Source organism: Schistocerca gregaria, chromosome 2 (assembly GCF_023897955.1).
Source record: "Schistocerca gregaria isolate iqSchGreg1 chromosome 2, iqSchGreg1.2, whole genome shotgun sequence".
Taxonomy (NCBI): Eukaryota; Metazoa; Arthropoda; class Insecta; order Orthoptera; family Acrididae; genus Schistocerca; species Schistocerca gregaria.
In genome coordinates, this window is record NC_064921.1 from 415,981,527 (window position 1) to 416,001,368 (window position 19,842).

Below are 19,842 nucleotides of genomic sequence, written 5' to 3' on the forward strand. Positions count from 1 at the left end.
CTTACGAACCATTCCCACACTATTTCTTTAATTACTTCATTTCCAGTCTTCTTCACCTTTCTTTTCATCTGCTCATTCCCGTTCATCCATTCATTCTGAATCTTACTCTTGTTTCTTAGTCTCATAAATTTGTGTTTTACCACATTTGAAGCACAACATAATTTTGTGCAGAGAGAGTTTGTCTTTCTCGCTTGCCTTGATTACATTAACCTTTTTGTTAAGCATTAATGATAGATACCATTTGTTCGATATCATGTTACTGTATCTCTTAAAGTGCTACTAGTCAGTTGAAACTGGCAGAAAATAATGACATTCCCATTTAAAACCATTGTTTAAAGGAACAATACCCACTTCTCTCATTGCACAAATTGCACCAGTGTGTGGTAGATGCACAACAAATTCATGCATGTGCTGGCATGTGCCAATAATGAGGAAAACAGGAAAGCCGACAAACAGAGTGCTGATGAACGAACTGTTTCCTTTGACATACTGTACCAATACTGAGTGTAACTTATTCATTGTTGCACAGAGTGTTGCAGTTTTAGCTCCACACCAGCAGAGCGGTGCTACACTGGACCTCTTTTCTTGGTTTTGTGCCACTTAACAGAGGTGTTAAAAGTAACAAACTTGTAGAGTCATGAATAACTAATGACCTTTAATACAGTAGTACTGTATAGGCTCTTTCCCACTTTATACAATGTATTATTAAGTATGTTATAAGATTTGCTTTCCATTTCTGCATTAGGTACATCATTCCACTTTATACAAAAAAATCAGCATATAAAAGTGCACTGAATGCGTGGGGACTGAAATACTTGCACGGCTTGGGCAGATTTCCAAATTATGTGCCAATTTGAGCAAGTTTTACTGTATTCCAAAACATCACATAACTTATGCTACCTATCCCTGTGACTATTATTCCAGATCTCAACATTACCATTTCAGGCACATCTTTGAAACATGTGGAACACTGATCCTATTTTTGAAGACTGTGTCTCAGGAATGGAAGTGCAGTGACTGTGTAGCCTACCTTGAATGAAGATGTAATGTTACTCACCAGGTTCATGGTGTTCCATCCTGTTGTAATTTCATCTGTGATTTTTGAAACATCAGTTCTGCATTATCATGAAATCAAGAAACTGTAATGCTTTCACCAGTAGAAAGAGTACTTATAAAAAACATTTCATGGAATACTATGCAACTTGTGATCCAACTATCAGATCATGGATCAACAATATAGAAGTTACAATCATTCACCACATGAAATTAATAAGTCAAATTATGTGTGCTGCATGATGACCCCATGCTACTCCCTTTCAACCTCTAAAAACAAACTCAAACACATAATGAAAAGTGCAAACATAAATACAAATACATAGGTAACTCTAGCATAAGGCAGTGTACAGTGCAAAGCAACGCAACTGATGTTAAACTGTTCAAGCAAGGATGTCTTAAATGTAGAAAATAGCTCATGTTGGTTGGTTGTACTACAGTGTGGATAATTTCAACTGCTTCAATTGAACTTTTAAACTTATTAAAGCTATGAATGCAATGGGCCACTTTGATAACAACCTACCGTAACCAGTATCTTTAGTGATTGGTAGGCAATTGTTCACTGACAGCCCACTCAGAACCCACATCACAGCCATTCTCAACATTATGAATAATGACCTTTTGTTGTCTGTTGCTAAAGGAAGAGGTGAACCAATTGTGAGCTACTCCACATGTTCCGTAATGGTCCAACTTCTGGAGCAATATTTTGTGATCAACACAATCAAATACTTTAGTTAAATCAAAAAATATGCCTATCATTTGAAACCTTTTGCTTAACCCATCCAGTACCTCTCAGAGAAAGGAGAATATAGCATTTTCAGTTGTTAAATGACTTCTAAAGCCAAACTGTACATTTGATAGCAAATTGTCTGATATAAAATTATCAATTATCCTTACTACACAGCCTTTCCAATAACTTAAGCAAACACTGATGGCATAGAGATAGATCTAAAATTGTCTACATTATTCCTTTCTCCCTTTTTATACAGTGGCTTTACCATTAAGTATTTTAACCTTTCAGGAAGTTGACCTTTCTTAAAGGAAAAATCACAAATATGGCTAAATACAGGGCTAACATGTGCAGCACAGTACTTAACAGTCCATCATAACCAAGAGAATGCTTAGTCTTCAATGATTTAATTATTGACTTAATCTCTCCCTTGTCTGTATCACAGAGGAGTATTACAGACATCAGTCTCAGAAAGGCATTTGCCAAGTAAGTTACATCATTCCATGTAGAAACTAAATTTTTATTTAATTCACCTGCAATGCTCAGAAAATGACTGTTAAACAGTGTACATATCTTTGATTTATCAGTAACAGAAATATTTTTACTACGAACTGACTTTATATCGTCGACCTTGTGCTGCTGACCAGACACTTCCTTCACAACTGACAATATGGTTTTAATTTTATCCTGTGGATTAGCTGTTCTATTTTCATACTGCATACTCTTTGCCTTCCTAATAACATTTTAAGCACCTTACAATACTGTTTGTAATGGGCTACTGTAGCATGATTGTGACTACTTCGAACATTTTGATATGATTCCCGCTTTGGTCTACATGATATCCTTACCCCACTAGTCAGCCACGCAGGGTGCCTATTACTGATTGTAGCCCATTTATAACATTCTAATGGAAAGTAACTCCCAAAGAGCATGATAAATGTGTTAAGGAAAGCATTATATTTATCATCTATGTTATCAGCACTATAAACATCCTGCCACTCTTGTTCCTTGTCAAGGTTTAAAAAACTCTCTATTGCTGTTGGATTAACTTTCCTACATAGTTTGTAATTACATGTGACATCTGTTTGAGTACAAAAGGCTTTTAGTGTTAAAATTCATGCATCATGGTCCGAAAGGCCATTCACCCTTTTACTAACAGAATGCCCGTCTAGTAATGAAGAGTGAATAAAATATTGTCTATCACTGTGCTGCTTTTCCCCCTGCACCATTGTTGGAAAAAACACAATCTGCATCAGATCATATGAATTTACAACATCCTTTTTCTTGCACCATCATGTACAAAATTTATATTGAAGTCACCCCATATTACTAATATCTGGCACTTCCTACAAAGTGAATCAAGAACCTTCTCTAACTTGAGCAGAACTGCTCTGAAGTCAGAGTTAGGGGACCAATAAACAACAAAAATTCTTCATAACATTCAGATATCTGTTCAGTGCAGTGCCGTGGTACACCTATGGACTCAAATGAAATACTGTTTTTTATGTACATAGCCACTCCCCCACCCTGCAAGAAACTCCTTGAAAATCAGCCAGCTAATCTGTATCCTGCTAAAGGAAGGCTCTGAATTGTCAAATTATTTAAGTGGTGCTCCGACATGCTAATAATTTCAGAGTCAACATCTATAAGCAGTTCACTAATTTTATCTCTAATACCTCTTATATTTTGATGGAATATGCCAATTCCTTCACTACTTGGAAACATGACATGCCCTGAAGGTGAGCCCTTAGTTAGAGGGACTTCCTTTAAGCAGGTATACTTATCAGCTGACTTCAATCTAAAAAGGGTGCAACTTTAACACCAACTACTACAGGAATTTTTCCATGAGTGATCCTATCACCACCCACTACACTGTCACCTATAAGCTTTGCCAGCCTCCCCTTCTCATAACTATTGAGGTGCAGACTTTGCCTAGTGAAACCCGATCTACTGATGGACCTAGCTGGCACCACTGAAATGTGACCCATGCCCTCTGCCATCAGTGCCCTCTCCAGCCCCATGTTAATGCACCTAACAGCCACATGAAGATGAGGCCGATCATGATGCTGAAACAGTTGCACAAAATGCACATTAATACCACCAGTTTGAGTAGCTATCTTTACCTCTTCACCACCTATATCATATTACCTGTCCCTATCAAGACTGTTCCCTGCTCCACCCACTATCAATACCTGACCCTACTTCATAAAATTCTTACATAGCTCCCCTATGCTGTCAGTCACCTGAGCCAACCCTGTACTAGGCTTCACAATGCTGGTGACCTGGTACTCACTCCCCAACACTTCCTGCAACTGCTGGCTCACACCTCTACCATGTGAACTACCTAGGAGCAGGACTTTCCTCTTTCTGTCAGATTTTGCAAATGACCTAGACCTCCTAACAGCTGAGGACTGCTGCATGTTCCCACAGCTACAGCTACAAGAGGCTCCTCTCCACTCAACAGAAGCAGTAACAGCCATTCTTTCTTCACTCTATTATGAGTCATGTATGAAAAGCATTTGACACTGCTCATAAAATAATGTGTGTTTTGTAATGTGCTACAACAGGAAAAATATATGTACGGACACAACTGTTAAGTTCTATCAAACTAACTATAAACTGTACAGCCATATTGTATTTGTTGTTGATAGGAGGTACAATCAGCATATATGCACCTATACTCGCTAAAATGTTACTGGCCAGGTTAATGTTGGGATTGCAGTTTGGCACAGTTTGGCAGGTGGGCTAGGGTCATGTACTATGGCTAGAGGAAGAAAGAGGTGGGAACAGGCTGCTAATGGGTCAGCAGAAGGCAGCAGACGTGCTGGCTGGTGATGCAGGAGGTAGTGGTGGCAGGTGCAGGGGCTAGGCATGTGATAAATGGATAGTGGAGCTGGTGAAGTGTGGCACATTATTAAGGTGACATGGAGGCTTGGATTTTAGGAGGGACAAAAGGACAGAAAATGTTGGGCAGAGGGTGTGAGAACAGTAAATTAGCAGAGAGTGAGACCAGGAGGCTCATGGGAGGTTAACTTCCATCTATGTAGTTCGCAAAAATTGATGCTGCAGGGAAGGATCCAGACTGCATGTGGACTCGCATTCGGGAGGACGACGGTTCAATCCCGTCTCCGGCCATCCTGATTTAGGTTTTCCGTGATTTCTCTAAAATCATTTCATGCAAATGCTGGGATGGTTCCTTTGAAAGGGCACGGCCAATTTCCTTCCCAATCCTTCCCTAACCCGAGCTTGTGCTCCGTCTCTAATGACCTCGTTGTTGACGGGACGTTAAACACTAACCACCACCACCACCACCAGATGGTATGCTCATGAAACAGCCATTGAATTTTAGTGTGCTGTGCTCAGTAGCATGATGTGCAACTGTGTAGTCAACTTTGTTCTCAGCCACAGTTTGGCAGTGGCATTGTGGTGGACAGCTGCTTGGTTGTCATGACAATACAAAATGTTGTGCAGTAATTGCAGCAGAGTTGGTACATGACAAGAGTGCTTTCACATGTGCCCCACCACTGATGGGATAAGATAAGCCTGTGACAGGACTTGACTAGGAAGTGTTGGATGGGTAAACTGGGTTGGTCTTGCACCTGGGTCTTCCATAGGCCTATGAACCCTGATGCAAGTGGCTGGGAGTGAGAGAGGGATAGGGATGGACCAAGATGTTATGTAGGTTGACTAGGTGATGAGATACCAATTTAGGAGGGGCTTTCCTCATTTCCAGGCATGATGATAGATAAACAAAGATCTGGCAAGGAATATGTTTTAGCTACTCCAGTCCAGGGTGATACTGAGTGATGAAAAGGAGTGATTCTTTGTAGGAAATTCTATGGTGGTGATGGAAGGATTAGGGGTGTTTGTGGGCTATGTTTGGGGCTCAGTGCCTGTCTGTGTAGGCTCTCATGCCTTTCAGAGTAGTTGGCAATGGAATTCTCATCACTGCAGATATGCCATCCACGGGTGGCCAGGCTGTATTGGAGCATTTATTTATTTACTTGTTTATTTATTTATTTATTTTAGAGTGGAAGAAGTGACACCTGTCAAATGCAGGTACTGTTGGCAGTTAATGGGTTTCAATATGGACAGAGGTGTGGATGGAGAAGGTGACTTGCTGGGCTGAGGAGGATGAGGTGAAATGGATGGGAGAGGTGTTGAGGTTGTGGTGGAATGAGGATAGGGTGTCTTGGCCTTTAGTCAGATCATAATGATATCATCAATGGGCTTGTACCAGACAAGGGAGTTTTGGGAGGCCACGTAGGTTTCCTCTAGGTGACCAATAAACAATGGGCACAGGAGGGTGCTATGCGGATGTGCTTGGCTGTCTCATGGATTTGTTTATATACCTTCCCCTTAAAGGAGAAGTCAATATGTTTGAGCACATAGTTGGTAAGGTGTATGAGGAATGAGGTAGTGGGATTCGAGTCAAGATAGGTAGGATTTGATAACTGCAAGGCCATGGGCATGGAGAATGCTGGTATATATGGAGAATACATCAACAATGACGAGCAGGGATACAGATGTTAAAGGGGTGGGAATAGTAGAGTGCAGTGAAAGAAGTCATTAGTACCTTTGATGTGTGAGGTTAGGCTACAGGCAATGGGTTGGAACTGTTGATTGACAAGAGTTGAAATTCTTTCAGTGGCAGCACAATGGCCAGCTACAATGGGTTGTCCAGATTTGTTGGGTTTGTGAATTTTGGTTGGCATGTAGAATGTGTGTGGCTTGGGGTATTATTTGGGTGAGGAAGGAGATGGATTTAGGGGAGAGATTCTGGGGTGGTTCTAAGGATTCCAGTAGGGATTGGAGGTTAAGTTGGACTTCTGGGATGAGAACTATGATAGAGCCTTAGATGGAGGAGTGAGACAATTGGCAGAAGCCTTCTATCAGGCAGTCACTACAGTTCATAACATTTGACTACATGTGGCTGTACCAACATCCAACTGGAAGGAAAAGGGTGTGACAACTAAGAATGATTCACCAGTTAACTAGAGTGAAAGTCACACTTTTGTTTCTGCCAGAGTCTTGAAAGAAAGGTGTACATAAAAAAACTTAATGGATTTGTAGAACAGGAAACTGATGTATAAAGATTTTAAAATAATTGCTTCCCAAAAAAATTACATCAGCAACAGGAACAAAAAGGGAGCCACATACCTTAAAATTCTGTTTGTCACCAACTGCTCAAAATGTCCATCATCTACACTAAAATACACTTTTGCATTTCCTGGTGTGAGGACATCTGGAAAGGCCGAAAAGATTCCTTTTATATCATTGTACAAAGTGATGTTTTAAATCCTCCTTGGCAGTCTTCGTCTTAGAGTTTACCCTAGATTAAAATTTTCAATGCTGTTAAATCAGAGGACTGTGCACACCAACTGATAATGGATTCACATCCTATCCAGCCACCAGGAAAAAACTGTAAGAGCATGTACCTAGCCACATGTGAGTAGTGAATTAAGACATCCATTGTGCTGATACCACAAACATCTCACTATTTAAAGTGGTACTTCCTCTAGGGGAGCTGACAGCACTTAAGTAAGAATCTGTGGGTGTCTTTTACTCATTAAAGTTTATTCAATGAAGGAATAACCAATCATATACTATACAATCATCTTGAATAATGTGTTTTTTTAGACTTTCCCAGCAGTTTGGTGTCATGTTGTGGAATTTCGATGTCGTAATTCAGCTTCTTCATCAGGTGTTTCCTGTGGCTGGTTACAAAGCTGAACCTGTTCCATATTTATGGCTGGGCAGTGTCTGGTGTTCCCTGCACTATCTTCACCTGCTGTGGCCATTTCTGGCAGTGCTATTTATCTCTAGGTGTTCCATCCTCCATCTGTACTCATTTTTGCTGTTTTCCCCAGTAGCAGCTGTGCCAAGGCATTCCCTACAATGTCCATGCCTACCAGGTGCATTCCCAGGTCTATCAACATTCTGTAAATGTTTATTATGGTGTTGGTGACTGTTCAGGCTTTCTATCATGCCCCTGTCATTTTCCTGGCCTTCTTGGTTTGGTAAGTCCCTACAGAGTGTGCTGTCTGCCGAATCAACCTGCTGTGGGAATTGTGTATTCAGTTCATGAATGCTGGAGCAATCTTTCATTGTGGTGGCCACCATCTGGAGTTCCGTACTGTGTGTGCTCAAAGGATGTGCGGTACCTGAGGTTTTGGGTGTTGATGTTGTTCACTCTCTTGTCCGTGAGTATTACAGCTCTCTCCCGAGGAGGTAATTGCCACCTGCTACTCTATGAGAGATTTGATCATGCTAATTATGCCCCTTGTTGTCTGATGTTCATTGCCAGACAAATGGAACTTTTGCCATTGTTTCTTTAGTAATTCTCAAGCTGCATTCCATGCTGTACTGATTTGGTATCCTGCTCCCCGGTTGTTAACATTGATTGATAGATTCAGTAATCACACTATCCCAAAATCTGGGTTCTGAACCGGGATCCTGGTTTTATCACAATGCATGGCATGTTCAAATTTCATGCATTGTTCTGCTACAGCTAATTTAGTGGCCTGTCATAGTCTGGAATGTCTTTGGTGTTCTTTATGTCTAATTTAACTGTTTGGGTGATTTGACTGACGTAAAGCATAACACATTCACAAGGCATATGGCAGATACCAGGTTTCCTTAATCCAAGATCATCTTTGACGATTCCAAGGTGCACCTTGGTCTTCTGAGGTGGGCAGAACACACTTCTTATTTTGTGTGTCTTCAAGATCCTGCTGATGTTAGCAGATATAGGCCCTGCATACAGTAGAAAGGCCACTCTCTTGGTCTCTTCTTCTTGTTCTCCTCCCATTATATCAGGTCATATGGTAGGATGTAGCACTTTGTGGTGTCACTGTTTAGTACCCATTGTCTGTAAACACTTGCTATAGATGTTCTAACTCTGCTGTCGATCTGCCTGAGTTGGACAGTGTCTTGGTTCAGTGAACAAGTGTTCTCAGTACCCATTCTAATGTGTTGGTTGATGGCAGCTGTCAGCCTGTAGATATAAGTCTGTGTGTGTTGGTTTCTTATATACACTATGGCCTAATGTGCCATCTGTCTTTCTTTTCACCAGGGCATCCAGGAATGGAAGTTGACAATCATTCTCTAGTTGCATTGTGAACTTAATATTGGGGTGTCTCGAGTTTAGATGGTCAAGGAACTCGTCCAGTCTTTTCCAACGATGTGCCCAAATGATGAATGTCATCAACATACCTGAAGAAACAGGTCAGTTGGTAGGCAGTAGTCATAAGTGCCTCATATTTAAATCTTTCCAGGTTTGCCACTACTGGAGATAAGAGGCTATCCACCACCACTCCTCCAGTCTTCATAAAATTGACTTCCACATAGGAAATAAGTAGATGTTAAAATGTGCTTGAAAAGGTCCAGCAGAGCTCCAGCAAATCTCTCACTGATTTAATTGAGTGTGTCCTAAAGTGGTACCCTCGTGAAAAGAGACACAACATCAAAGCTCACCATGATGTGTGTGTTCGAGATTCATAGGTTTTTGAGGTGTTCCACAAAGTCTGAGGGGTTACAGATGTGGTGGATGCACTTTCCCACACATGTTGCTAACATTTTTGTAAAGGTGGGTGGCTGTAGGGTAGATGGCTGCACCAATATTGCTTACAATTGGACGAATCAGTATATCCTATTTACAGATCTTGGGTAATCCATATAGTGTGCTTAGCTGGTGCTTTAGCTTTCAGCTGTTTGGCAACCTTCTCAGGCCATCCTGCTTCCTTAAGAGAGCCCTTGTTTTCCTGTCCTCTCCATTGGTGGAGACTTTGTCTAGTTGATTAAAATCAGGGTCCTCTAAAAGTTGACTGATCTTGTGGCCATAGTCAGTCTCCAGCAGCACTACAGTAGCATTACCCTGTCTGCTGGTAACACCGTTAACTTTTCATCTTCCCACAAACTCTTGAGAGCCATCCTCTTGGTTCTTGACATGTTGGTTTGGATGGCCTGGCTCTGGTGAGCACCCTCCACATCCCTCTTCAAATCTCTTCTGCAACACTTGATGGTAGAGTGCTGACCACCTACTCCACAGAGCTGATGAAACTGGAAACTGGTAGGTCTCTAGGAGTGACTGAAGAATTGAGGTCTGTTCTGAGTACTTTTATGAAGGCATCATCCAGTTTTTAACCACTCAGATTGTGTGTTTGTTGCACTCTTTTAGTCATGCCCTCAAATTTTGCCAGTTTTGGAGCTTTAGCACAGTGTTTGATGTACTCGGCCAGCAACCATGAGATACTGACCATCCTGTCCCAGTCCTCTGGTGGCAAGTTGTTTGCCAAGTCAAGATGCAGGCATTTGTAGCTCCCTGGATGTGATGTCCAGTGTATGCCGTATATCACAGATCCTTTCCCTTACCACAGTCGTACTGGCACGTTGCTTGATTCTATTAGCTGTCTTAGATGTTATATGGTGTTTAATTTTTGCAAAAACAGGCACCATGTCTCCTCCTCTGCACCTAAATAAGAAACTGAGATAGCTCACCATTGTCTATTTGTGCTGTCATAGCTTGTCCAATAGCTTCATCTTCTTGCACATTTCCTCCACATAGTGTCTTTCAATGTAATTTCTTAGACTTTCCTGGCAATTCAGTGTTATCTTGTGGAATCAGGTGTACTGCCAGTGGTCTGCATCTTCCCAACACAATATTTCAATGTTGTAACTTTGTATCTTCATTAGGTGTTTCCTGCAACTAGTCAACAAGCTGGCCATGTCCCATATTTATGTTTGGGTGGTGTCTGGTGTCCTACACTGGTGGTGCTATTTATCTCTAGGTGTTCTGTCTTCTGTCTGACCCATGCCAAGGCATTCCCTACTGGGTCCACACCTGCACCCACCAGGGCATTCCCATATGCTGTAAACATTATGCCTGTATTTGCCAAAATTAAACACCATATAACAGCTGAGGTAGCTAATAGGAGCAAGCATAGTGCCAGTATGGACCTAGTAAGGGAAAGATTTTGTAATATGCAGCATAGACTGGGTGTCACCCCCAGGGATCTACTATTTCTTGCATCTGGACTTGCAAAACAACTTACCAACAAAGGACCGGCACAGGATGGATGGTACCTCATAATCACTGGCTGCATGCATCAAAGACAATGTTACTGCTTGATAACTAGCAAAACTTGAGCGCATGAGTAAAAGAATGCAACAAACACATGATACTCACAAGGTGGTAAATCTGAGTGGGTCACTATATCAGCAGTAGTAGAACATTGCCTGAAACTTGAAAATACAATGCATTATGATAAAACCAGGATCCTGTTTCAGACCCACAGATTTTGGGATAGTGTGATTACTGAATCTATCAAAATCAAGATGTCAGAGAACCTCATCAACGACAAAGCAGGACACCAGATCAGTACAGTGTGGAATCTGGCTTCAGTATCACCAGAGAAACAATGGAAAATAGTTCCCTTCCCTGGTAACGAACCTCGGACAACAAGGGATTGTCTCTCTTATGGAGCACCACGCAGCAGCTACCTCCTTGGGAGACAGCTGTAGTGCTCAAGGATAGGAGAAGGAACAACATTAACCACCAAAAATCTAAGGCACCAGACATCCTAGGAGCAGACACAGTACAGAACTCCAGATGGCAGCCACCACCGTGAGAGATTGCTGAGGCATCCATGGACAAAATATACAATTCCCATAGCAGCCTGATACAGCAGACAGGACACCTTGTAGGGACCTACAGAACCCACACAGCCAGGAGAAAGACACTGGCATGATAGCAAGCCAGAGCAGTTGCCAACAGCATAAGAAATGTTTGCAGCATGGGCTCAGACTTTGTAGGGAATGCCTTGGCACAGCAGCCACCAGGGAAAATAGTAGAAACAGACTCCGATGGAAGAGGAATGCCTAGAGATAAAGAGCACTACCAGAAACAGCTGCAGCAGGTGAGGACAGTGTAGGGAACACCAGACACTGCCCAGGCATAAATATGAGACACAATCAGCTTGTCGAGCAGTCGCGGGAAACACGTGGTGAAGATGCTGAGTTACAACATCGAAATGTTGTGTGGGGAGATGCAGACCACTGACAGTACACCTGATACCGTGTGATGATCTAGAATAATGTTTACATTCCACTGCCTCTGATGTAAAACCTGCCTGAGTCAGTGTCAATTCAGCTACCCAATAATGCACATTTCTCACATTTGCTTTCCATGATATATAAAGGTAGTTTCATCAGTAATGAGATGTCTTTGTAGAAATTGCCAATTCTGAACAACATCTAGTTTGTTCCCTCCACACAATGCACTCTTGTTCTTTACTCCAGTACCCTTACAATAACAACTATTTGCATTTTTGGTGAATTGTCAGTCTTGTTGGACATCATCTGTTGGGATACCTTTGCGCATACAACTCAACTGTTACATTCCTTACAGAGAAGTGACATACCTATTTCTCTTGGTTAATGAAAGATATTTATTTTTTTCTAACTAGCCACACTCGACACACATGAATGACAAAGACAGAATGGAAGCTCTATTTCATCTGTAGTCCTTTTATACTCACACTTGGCAGTACAACACTGTTTCCTATTCCTTGTGATACATTTGGGAATGGAATCATGAATTTCCACAAGACAACAATTGGTTCCATGTTGAAAACAGATAAATCCTAAGTTTGAAATATTTCAATTACTCTGAAACCAGTATCTGCATTTTGAAGAGTGAACAACATTGAATTCCTCCCTTTCAGATTTTCAATACCAGCAACAGAAATTACTACAATTTCGTTTGAAAATGCGAAGCTGATGCCAATATTTTTGAGACTATATTTTTCTTAGTGAGATCTTTTACACAGTTAACCTAGCTGAAAACTGAATTATGATATCGTAAATGGTTATTTGTGGTGAACTGATTTTTTAAATGGTGATTCATGCATGTTCGAAGTGAAGGAGGAGTGAGACAGAGCTGTAGCTTATCTCCTACATTATTTGATCTTTGATGGAAACCTTAATTAACAAATTACAAAGCTATTGGGCTGCTGATCCTGATACCAACAAAATGTTGGAATTATGTAAATCTCTAAGTTCCCAGAAGAAAAATTCCTGCTCCTGAACTATCAAAGAAAAGTGTAGTACTGCATTTCTATTCATTTAGTATTTGTAATAAAAGCAAAAAGTTACAGCACTCTATTCACAGTGTTTGGTTTTCTTTTGGTAAACAAATTATAACAAAGAAGCTGAATATCCAGCACAAAACATTAATAGGAATAAATCATCTTATTTAAAGAAAAATAGTAATTAATAAAGTAGAAGGTTAAGAAACTAAAAACTGCCAAACCTGGGACAGAAAAGTCTCCCTTTATTATCTTCCGTCCTTCTGCACTAGTGCCCAGATACAAGCAGTTGGGATCTTTTACATAAGTTGCCGCCTTAATAATCTTTGGAAGGCTGATATGATCATCATACGCAACAATTACAGCTCCAACATCAGGATCAAGTTTTATTTTTGAACGCAACAGTGTTTTCAGATCATCAACCATTGGATCAGGCTTGAAACAATAAAATAAAAATTAAATAAACACATAAATTAAATAAAAGGCCATAAAAATCAAAATCGAACTGTGCTTGTGCAGTTCAAAATTTGATGGAAATTTTCATCCCAATTAGAATATAACTAACAAGATTTTACATATCTGTTCTAACAAGGAGCCCCTTGAGTGTGAGGTCACAAGCTCAATCTTCAGTAAGGCTCATTTGAAAGTGTTGTGTTAACAACTATGACATTACCTGGTAATGACTCATCATATGCATCAGGAGGGTGACAGAAAATGAGTGTCCAGGAGGTGCAGAGATTAATCGTCTATGGGGTGCATGTATTACACTTCACAGAACTGATATCGTTGACATTCAAGAAATATTCAAAACAAACCGTTAACTTATACCATGAAAACCAAATGAAACATGATGTGCCACAGTGATCACAAAGGTTCACACCACTGAGATCGAAGGTGAACTGCTTAGGAGTTAACAAACCATGTACAGTGTCGAGCTAGGTGTCCACTCTTAAAGAATGCATATGGAATCATATTGGTGTAGCAGGGTGAGGAGAACTGATGGAATGTGATGGCACGTGACCAAATCTGAAACAGTCTTTCATGGAGATTATTGTGAAATTGGCTGTCCCTCAAGGTGTAGCTGCAGATAGTGCAATAACACATTTTACAGGCATGGGAAAAAGAAACATGCAGAGGCTGAACTTGTCCAGTGGTTCCAGGTGGTATGAACTGCAGTGCCACACACTTTTCAGGAGGGGTAGTTGCTCTAAAGGAGTACAATTTTTACACACAGACCAGGAATCAAGCAACAGCAAGTTATTTTGACCATGTATTGGTCAAAAGCTGTGCTCATACCATAGCTGCAGTTCTCTTATGCTCATTTTCCCACTCTTTCTTGCTGTGATGTAAATATTCCTTACTGCCCTTGCAAGATCATGCACACAAGAAAGAATTTTCTCACGGCACAATAAGTAACTTTCCAGCCAGTTTATCATCCATATTAACAGTTGGCATAATTGTATATGGATGTGTTAAGGCATTGATGTTTGTTGATTGTGATGCTGCTCTCTTGGTACCTATAATTTTCAGGGTTCCTTCCATATGCATCTCCTCTTCCAATGGAGTTGAACACAAATTCATTACTGAATGATGGGATAAGTTTGTTTAGCACATCTACACATTTTTGAGGAGATTCCACAGCTGTGCATCATCAAGTTGCGGCTTTGTTTGAAATTTCATTCTCTTACATCTTCCAATTCTGTACCACTGTCTGAAGTTGTGTAACCATTCACTGCTTCACTTGAAATCTTTGTAATCTATGTCATGCACAATTTGTTGGGCATAGTAGGTCACATAGTAGGTCACTATCATGTACATCTTGTAAACTCTATCGAGCATCCCTGAAATAATAAAACACCAGTTTTTGTAACAAGTGAGCCTTGTCCTGCCTTGAATATCCAAAGTTTTTCTTATGTACCACTTGGTCATATTGTTGCAGACTTATTCGAAATCTGTTCATAACTATTTTTTTTACTATGCTGCGGATGATCTTCCAAGTACATAGTTATGTTTAATACCTGCTCCTTGGACAAAAATTGTCCTTTACTACGTTTCAGTGGAGAGGGGATTTATGGCTCCCTGTCCAACAAGGATGAGGAACTACATGGTTGACTCTCGTTTGAATATCGCTTTCACTTGTTAAGCACACATTGTAATCATTGCACTCCTCATGTACACTGTCCACACAGTCAAGGATATAGGACGCCACATGTTACACTGACTCATCTCACAGAAATGCTAATATTTCATGAGAAATTCCTTGGGCTCCTTTCTGATGAAGCGTCAACTTTTGGAACTTTTGTTGTAGATATAATACAATGTTTGCTTTGTTTGTTTTTGCAATTGCCTTGCTTTGAATCAACAAACTAGTACTGTTATGAGCAACTCATCGAGTAAGCATTTCAACTATGCTCTGTAACCTCGTGCTATTCTCATTATTGGATATCTTCTCTCCTGCCCCCTGTTGCCATTAGCAGCCAGTATTGTGGTTGCATGGAAGACAATATGTGGGGTGTTGAATGCCGTAAATATTATTGGCATTTTGTGACCTCTCATTCGAGGGGTTTCTTGTAAGTAAATTTCATCAGCTATAGTATGCAGAAACTTTTTATAAGCAGCCAGTTACAAATGTCTTAATGTAACTGAAGTGCAGCATGCAGCCTGTGAAAATTGCAGAAGCTAGTAAAATGTACACACAAAATGAAATGAAAGTATATTAGGGTTTAATGTTCCACCAACAGTGAGGACATTAATGATGGAGCACACAGTTTGGGTTGGAAAAAATTGCAAAAAGATATTGAATATGGCATATATCAAAGTGAAACTACAGTTATGTGGAATCACTCTTTCTTGTTCAGGTGTTCAAATGAAGGGTCTACCCTTCAAGCCAGGTGGACAAACCCAACTCCTCTGAGATGTTCTCCCATGCACCAAATACTCAAACTTCATCTAGTACCCATTAACAAAGGAGCATCACTCTAATTGTACAATACCACCCTGGACTGGAAGAATAATTCAAATTTCCCCTATAGGGCTCTATATTTTATTGTGATGGTCATTTTGAAAGATGTATGTGGGAGAAAGTAACTTATTTCTTGACTTTCTTGGAATTCTTTTCAGAACCAAGAATCCTCTTTTCTATTCAGTAACTAGTGTTGGATGAGTATCATCTTTGAGGGAGAAATCTGCCTGTGGCATTATGCAGACATGAAAAAAAATTGTATTAAAATGAAATACATCAGAGTGCTATTTCTAAGAACAGGATCAATATTCTGTACTTATCTGGACCTGCTGATTTGTATATGTCATATAAGAACATTATATATTGTGCTATGAGACCAAGATGCTGCTGTATTCGATTAAATTTTTTATTACCATAGGCCTATTTCAGTGTGATTGCCATCCTCAGGTTGTCTATGGAAATACTTAGTCAGGTACAATATTTCTAATTTTGAAATAGGTAATTTAATGTACTACAGAATTATACTTTGCTACATACATCAGGTGATCTTGATGTACAATGTAGCTGTAAGTTAATGTCATTATGAAGTAAACTTGCATAGTTAGAAAAATTTAGAAATAACTGCTCCAGCTACAGTTTAACACCTACTATAGGTCCACCAACATCAAAGGAGCAAACTTATACAGTAGTGACAAGCAACTAATACAGTGATACCATATGTACACCACCTGTTGTATATAGCAAAGAGTGATTCTATAATACAGGGTGATTCAAAAAGAATACCACAACTTTAAAAATGTGTATTTAATGAAAGAAACATAATATAACCTTCTGTTATACATCATTACAAAGAGTATTTAAAAAGGTTTTTTTTCACTCAAAAACAAGTTCAGAGATGTTCAATATGGCCCCCTCCAGACACTCTAGCAATATCAACCCGATACTCCAACTAGTTCCACACTCTCTGTAGCATATCAGGCGTAACAGTTTGGATAGCTGCTGTTATTTCTCGTTTCAAATCATCAATGGTGGCTGGGAGAGGTGGCCGAAACACCATATCCTTAACATACCCCCATAAGAAAAAATCGCAGGGGTAAGATCAGGGCTTCTTGGAGGCCAGTGATGAAGTTCTCTGTCACGGGCTCCCTGGCGGCCGATCCATCGCCTCGGGTAGTTGACGCTCAGGTAGTTACGGACAGATAAGTGCCAATGTGGTGGCACTCCATCCTGCTGAAATATGAATTGTTGTGCTTCTTGTTCGAGCTGAGGGAACAGCCAATTCTCTAACATCTCCAGATACTGTAGTCCAGTTACAGTAGCACCTTCGAAGAAAAAGGGACCAAACACTTTATTGGTTTTAATGGCACAGAAAACGTTCACCTTAGGCGAGTCACGTTCATACTGAGTTGTTTCCCGCGGATTCTCAGTGCCCCATATACAGACATTGTGACGATTGACTTTCCCGTTAGTGTGGGAAGTTGCTTCATCACTAAACACAATCTTTGAAACGAAAGATTCATCTGTTTCCATTTGAGCAAGGATAAAATCACAGAAATCGATTATTTTAATCTTATCAGCTGCAGACAGTGCTTGAACCAATTTCAGACGATAAGGTTTCATAACTAACCTTTTTCGTAGGACTCTCCATACAGTTGATTGTGGAATTTGCAGCTCTCTGCAAGCTCTGCGAGTCGATTTTCCTGGGCTGCACACAAATGCTTGCTGGATGCATGCTACAACTTCATCACTCGTTCTTGGCCATCCAGAACTTTTCCCTTTGCACAAACACCCATTCTCTGTAAACTGTTTATACCAACATTTAATACACCACCTATCAGGAGGTTTAGCACCATACTTCATTCGAAATGCACACTGAACAACTGTCGTCGATTCACTTCTGCAGGACTCAATAACAGAAAAAGCTTTCTGTTGAGCGGTCGCCATCTTAGCATCAACTGACGCTGACGCCTAGTCAACAGCGCCTCAAGCGAACAAATGTGCAACTAAATGAAACTTTACAGCTCCCTTAATTCACCGACAGATAGTGCTTAGCTCTGCCTTTTGTCGTTGCAGAGTTTTAAATTCCTAAAGTTGTGGCATTCTTTTTGAATCACCCTGTATGTTAAATTACCTATTTCAAAATCTGAAATATTGTACCCAACTATGTATTTCCACAGATAACCTGACAATGGCAATCACATCAAAATAGGCCAATTGTAATAAAAAAAATATATAAATGAACTCTGCAACATAGATAACATCCTTTTTGGATCAATATGCTGTTGGAATATAAATCTGATTTTAATTAACTGAGAGCTCTTTCTTTTTATTTCACTTGGAGTGAAATGGTTTTTAGGGTCATGTGTAGCTTTTCCCCTCACAGGTACATTGACAAATGCATGTATTTCTACTTGATTTTGAGGTTTGGGTTGGTCTTGAGACATCAGTTTTTGTGACTGGCTTCTCAAAGGTTGACACAAATGAAGTAACAAACACTGGAGGCTCCACTGCTTTAAAAGCTTCATTGGCTTCAGCATAGAGAATGAATCTTGTAACTTGTGGCTCCTGAATTTTTCTTTCCTTGTTATAAGCACTCCCCTTCCTGCTCCACTTTGGGTGATCACCAGAGCAGTTTATCAATTTTGGAGGAAGAGTACAAATGTGACCAGATTCGTGAGATGGTCCTCCACAATTCCCACATACAGCTCTACCATTACATGCCATAATGGAATGACCAAATTCTGGCATATTAAGTATTGCACTGGGGTTGGAACAAAAAGTCTAATCTTAGGATGGATATAGATTGCAAGAATACTGGAGTATTGAAGGTTAATATTAATGTTGCAGTTTTTCCACTGTGCCCTTTACTTGCCTCAAATAGTTCTACACTCCTGTGTCACCCTGTTTCTCCATTCTCCAGTTATTCTTCAGGGTCCACCTCGATTATATCAGAGCAGGTGACTACACCTTTGCTGAAGTTAAGTGTCTCATGCATTTCAGCCACAACAGGGTATTTACCGAATTTATTACATCCTAGAAGCTTGGACACTTGGTGTGGCATGACTGCTTCAACTAGTAATGTTCCATTACAAAGTGATCTAATACTTTTTAAGGACCAAAAACACCTTAAAACATCTCGTGAATAAAGAAAAGGAAGAGTTTTTCAAAGGTCCCTTCCCTCTTGTCTCTTGATGACGATGAAAGTACTACAGCCGGCCGGCGCCCTGTTACTACAACGTGAAACAACTTCTTCGCTAGTCTGACCATATGAGCTCTCTTTGTTGGGTGGGTGTAGGCACTACCAAGCGGCACATCCATCTTGTCAGGAATAGATTTTGAGTTGAGACTGTTCCTTTTGAATTCCGTGAGCAGCTAGGGAAATAAATGTTGATTCAGCAGGGTTCCGTGTACCTGAGTGAGCTTTATACAGTTGGCTGGGGGAAGGAGGAGGGGGTGCTGGTGCCACAGAGATTGCTACCCTCATGAATGTTTTACTTTAACAGCCATCCAATCCTTCAGCATGTGGCACTCTTTGAGGTTGAGTTTTTATGTATAGAGGTATATATCTTCCTCGCAGTCCAGGCAGTGAAGCCAAGACATCAATTGTCCAAAACACACAATGTTCCATCACTGCACCTAGCGATGGTCCCTGAGGTCATGACCCACCCACTTCTGGCATAGCTCCTTGGGGAAAAACAGCTCTCCCTTCCCTAAGTTCTGGGTCACTCTTCATCAGGCTCATCTGTTGAGGCCTGTTCAGCTTCAGTAGCCCTACGAGTAGCTATACTACTGCCAGCATAGTCCTCACTAACACTGAGGTGCGCCAACCCTCCTGCCTGACGCTGAAAGTGCCTACAATAAGGCAGTGTCCCTAGGGTGGGACAGGATTAGTGAGCTGCCACTTGCAATCCTGTAGTTGGTTTTTTTGGTGCATCAGAAAAACAGGTTCTTCGCTGTTTCAAAATCACCAGAATTTCAAACTTCTGCTTACACACATAAATTACTCATAA

General features: G+C 40.6%; 1 protein-coding gene across 1 annotated transcript in view; it reads right to left on the minus strand.

Annotated features, from left to right (window-relative positions):
- LOC126323702 (glycerol-3-phosphate phosphatase-like) overlaps window positions 1-19,842 on the minus strand; it is a 53,243-nt gene that overhangs the window by 9,186 nt on the left and 24,215 nt on the right. Inside the window, exon 4 of the mRNA XM_049994706.1 lies at window positions 13,095-13,305. Coding sequence (XP_049850663.1) covers window positions 13,095-13,305 — 211 coding nt within the window. The remainder of the gene's footprint in view (window positions 1-13,094; window positions 13,306-19,842) is intronic.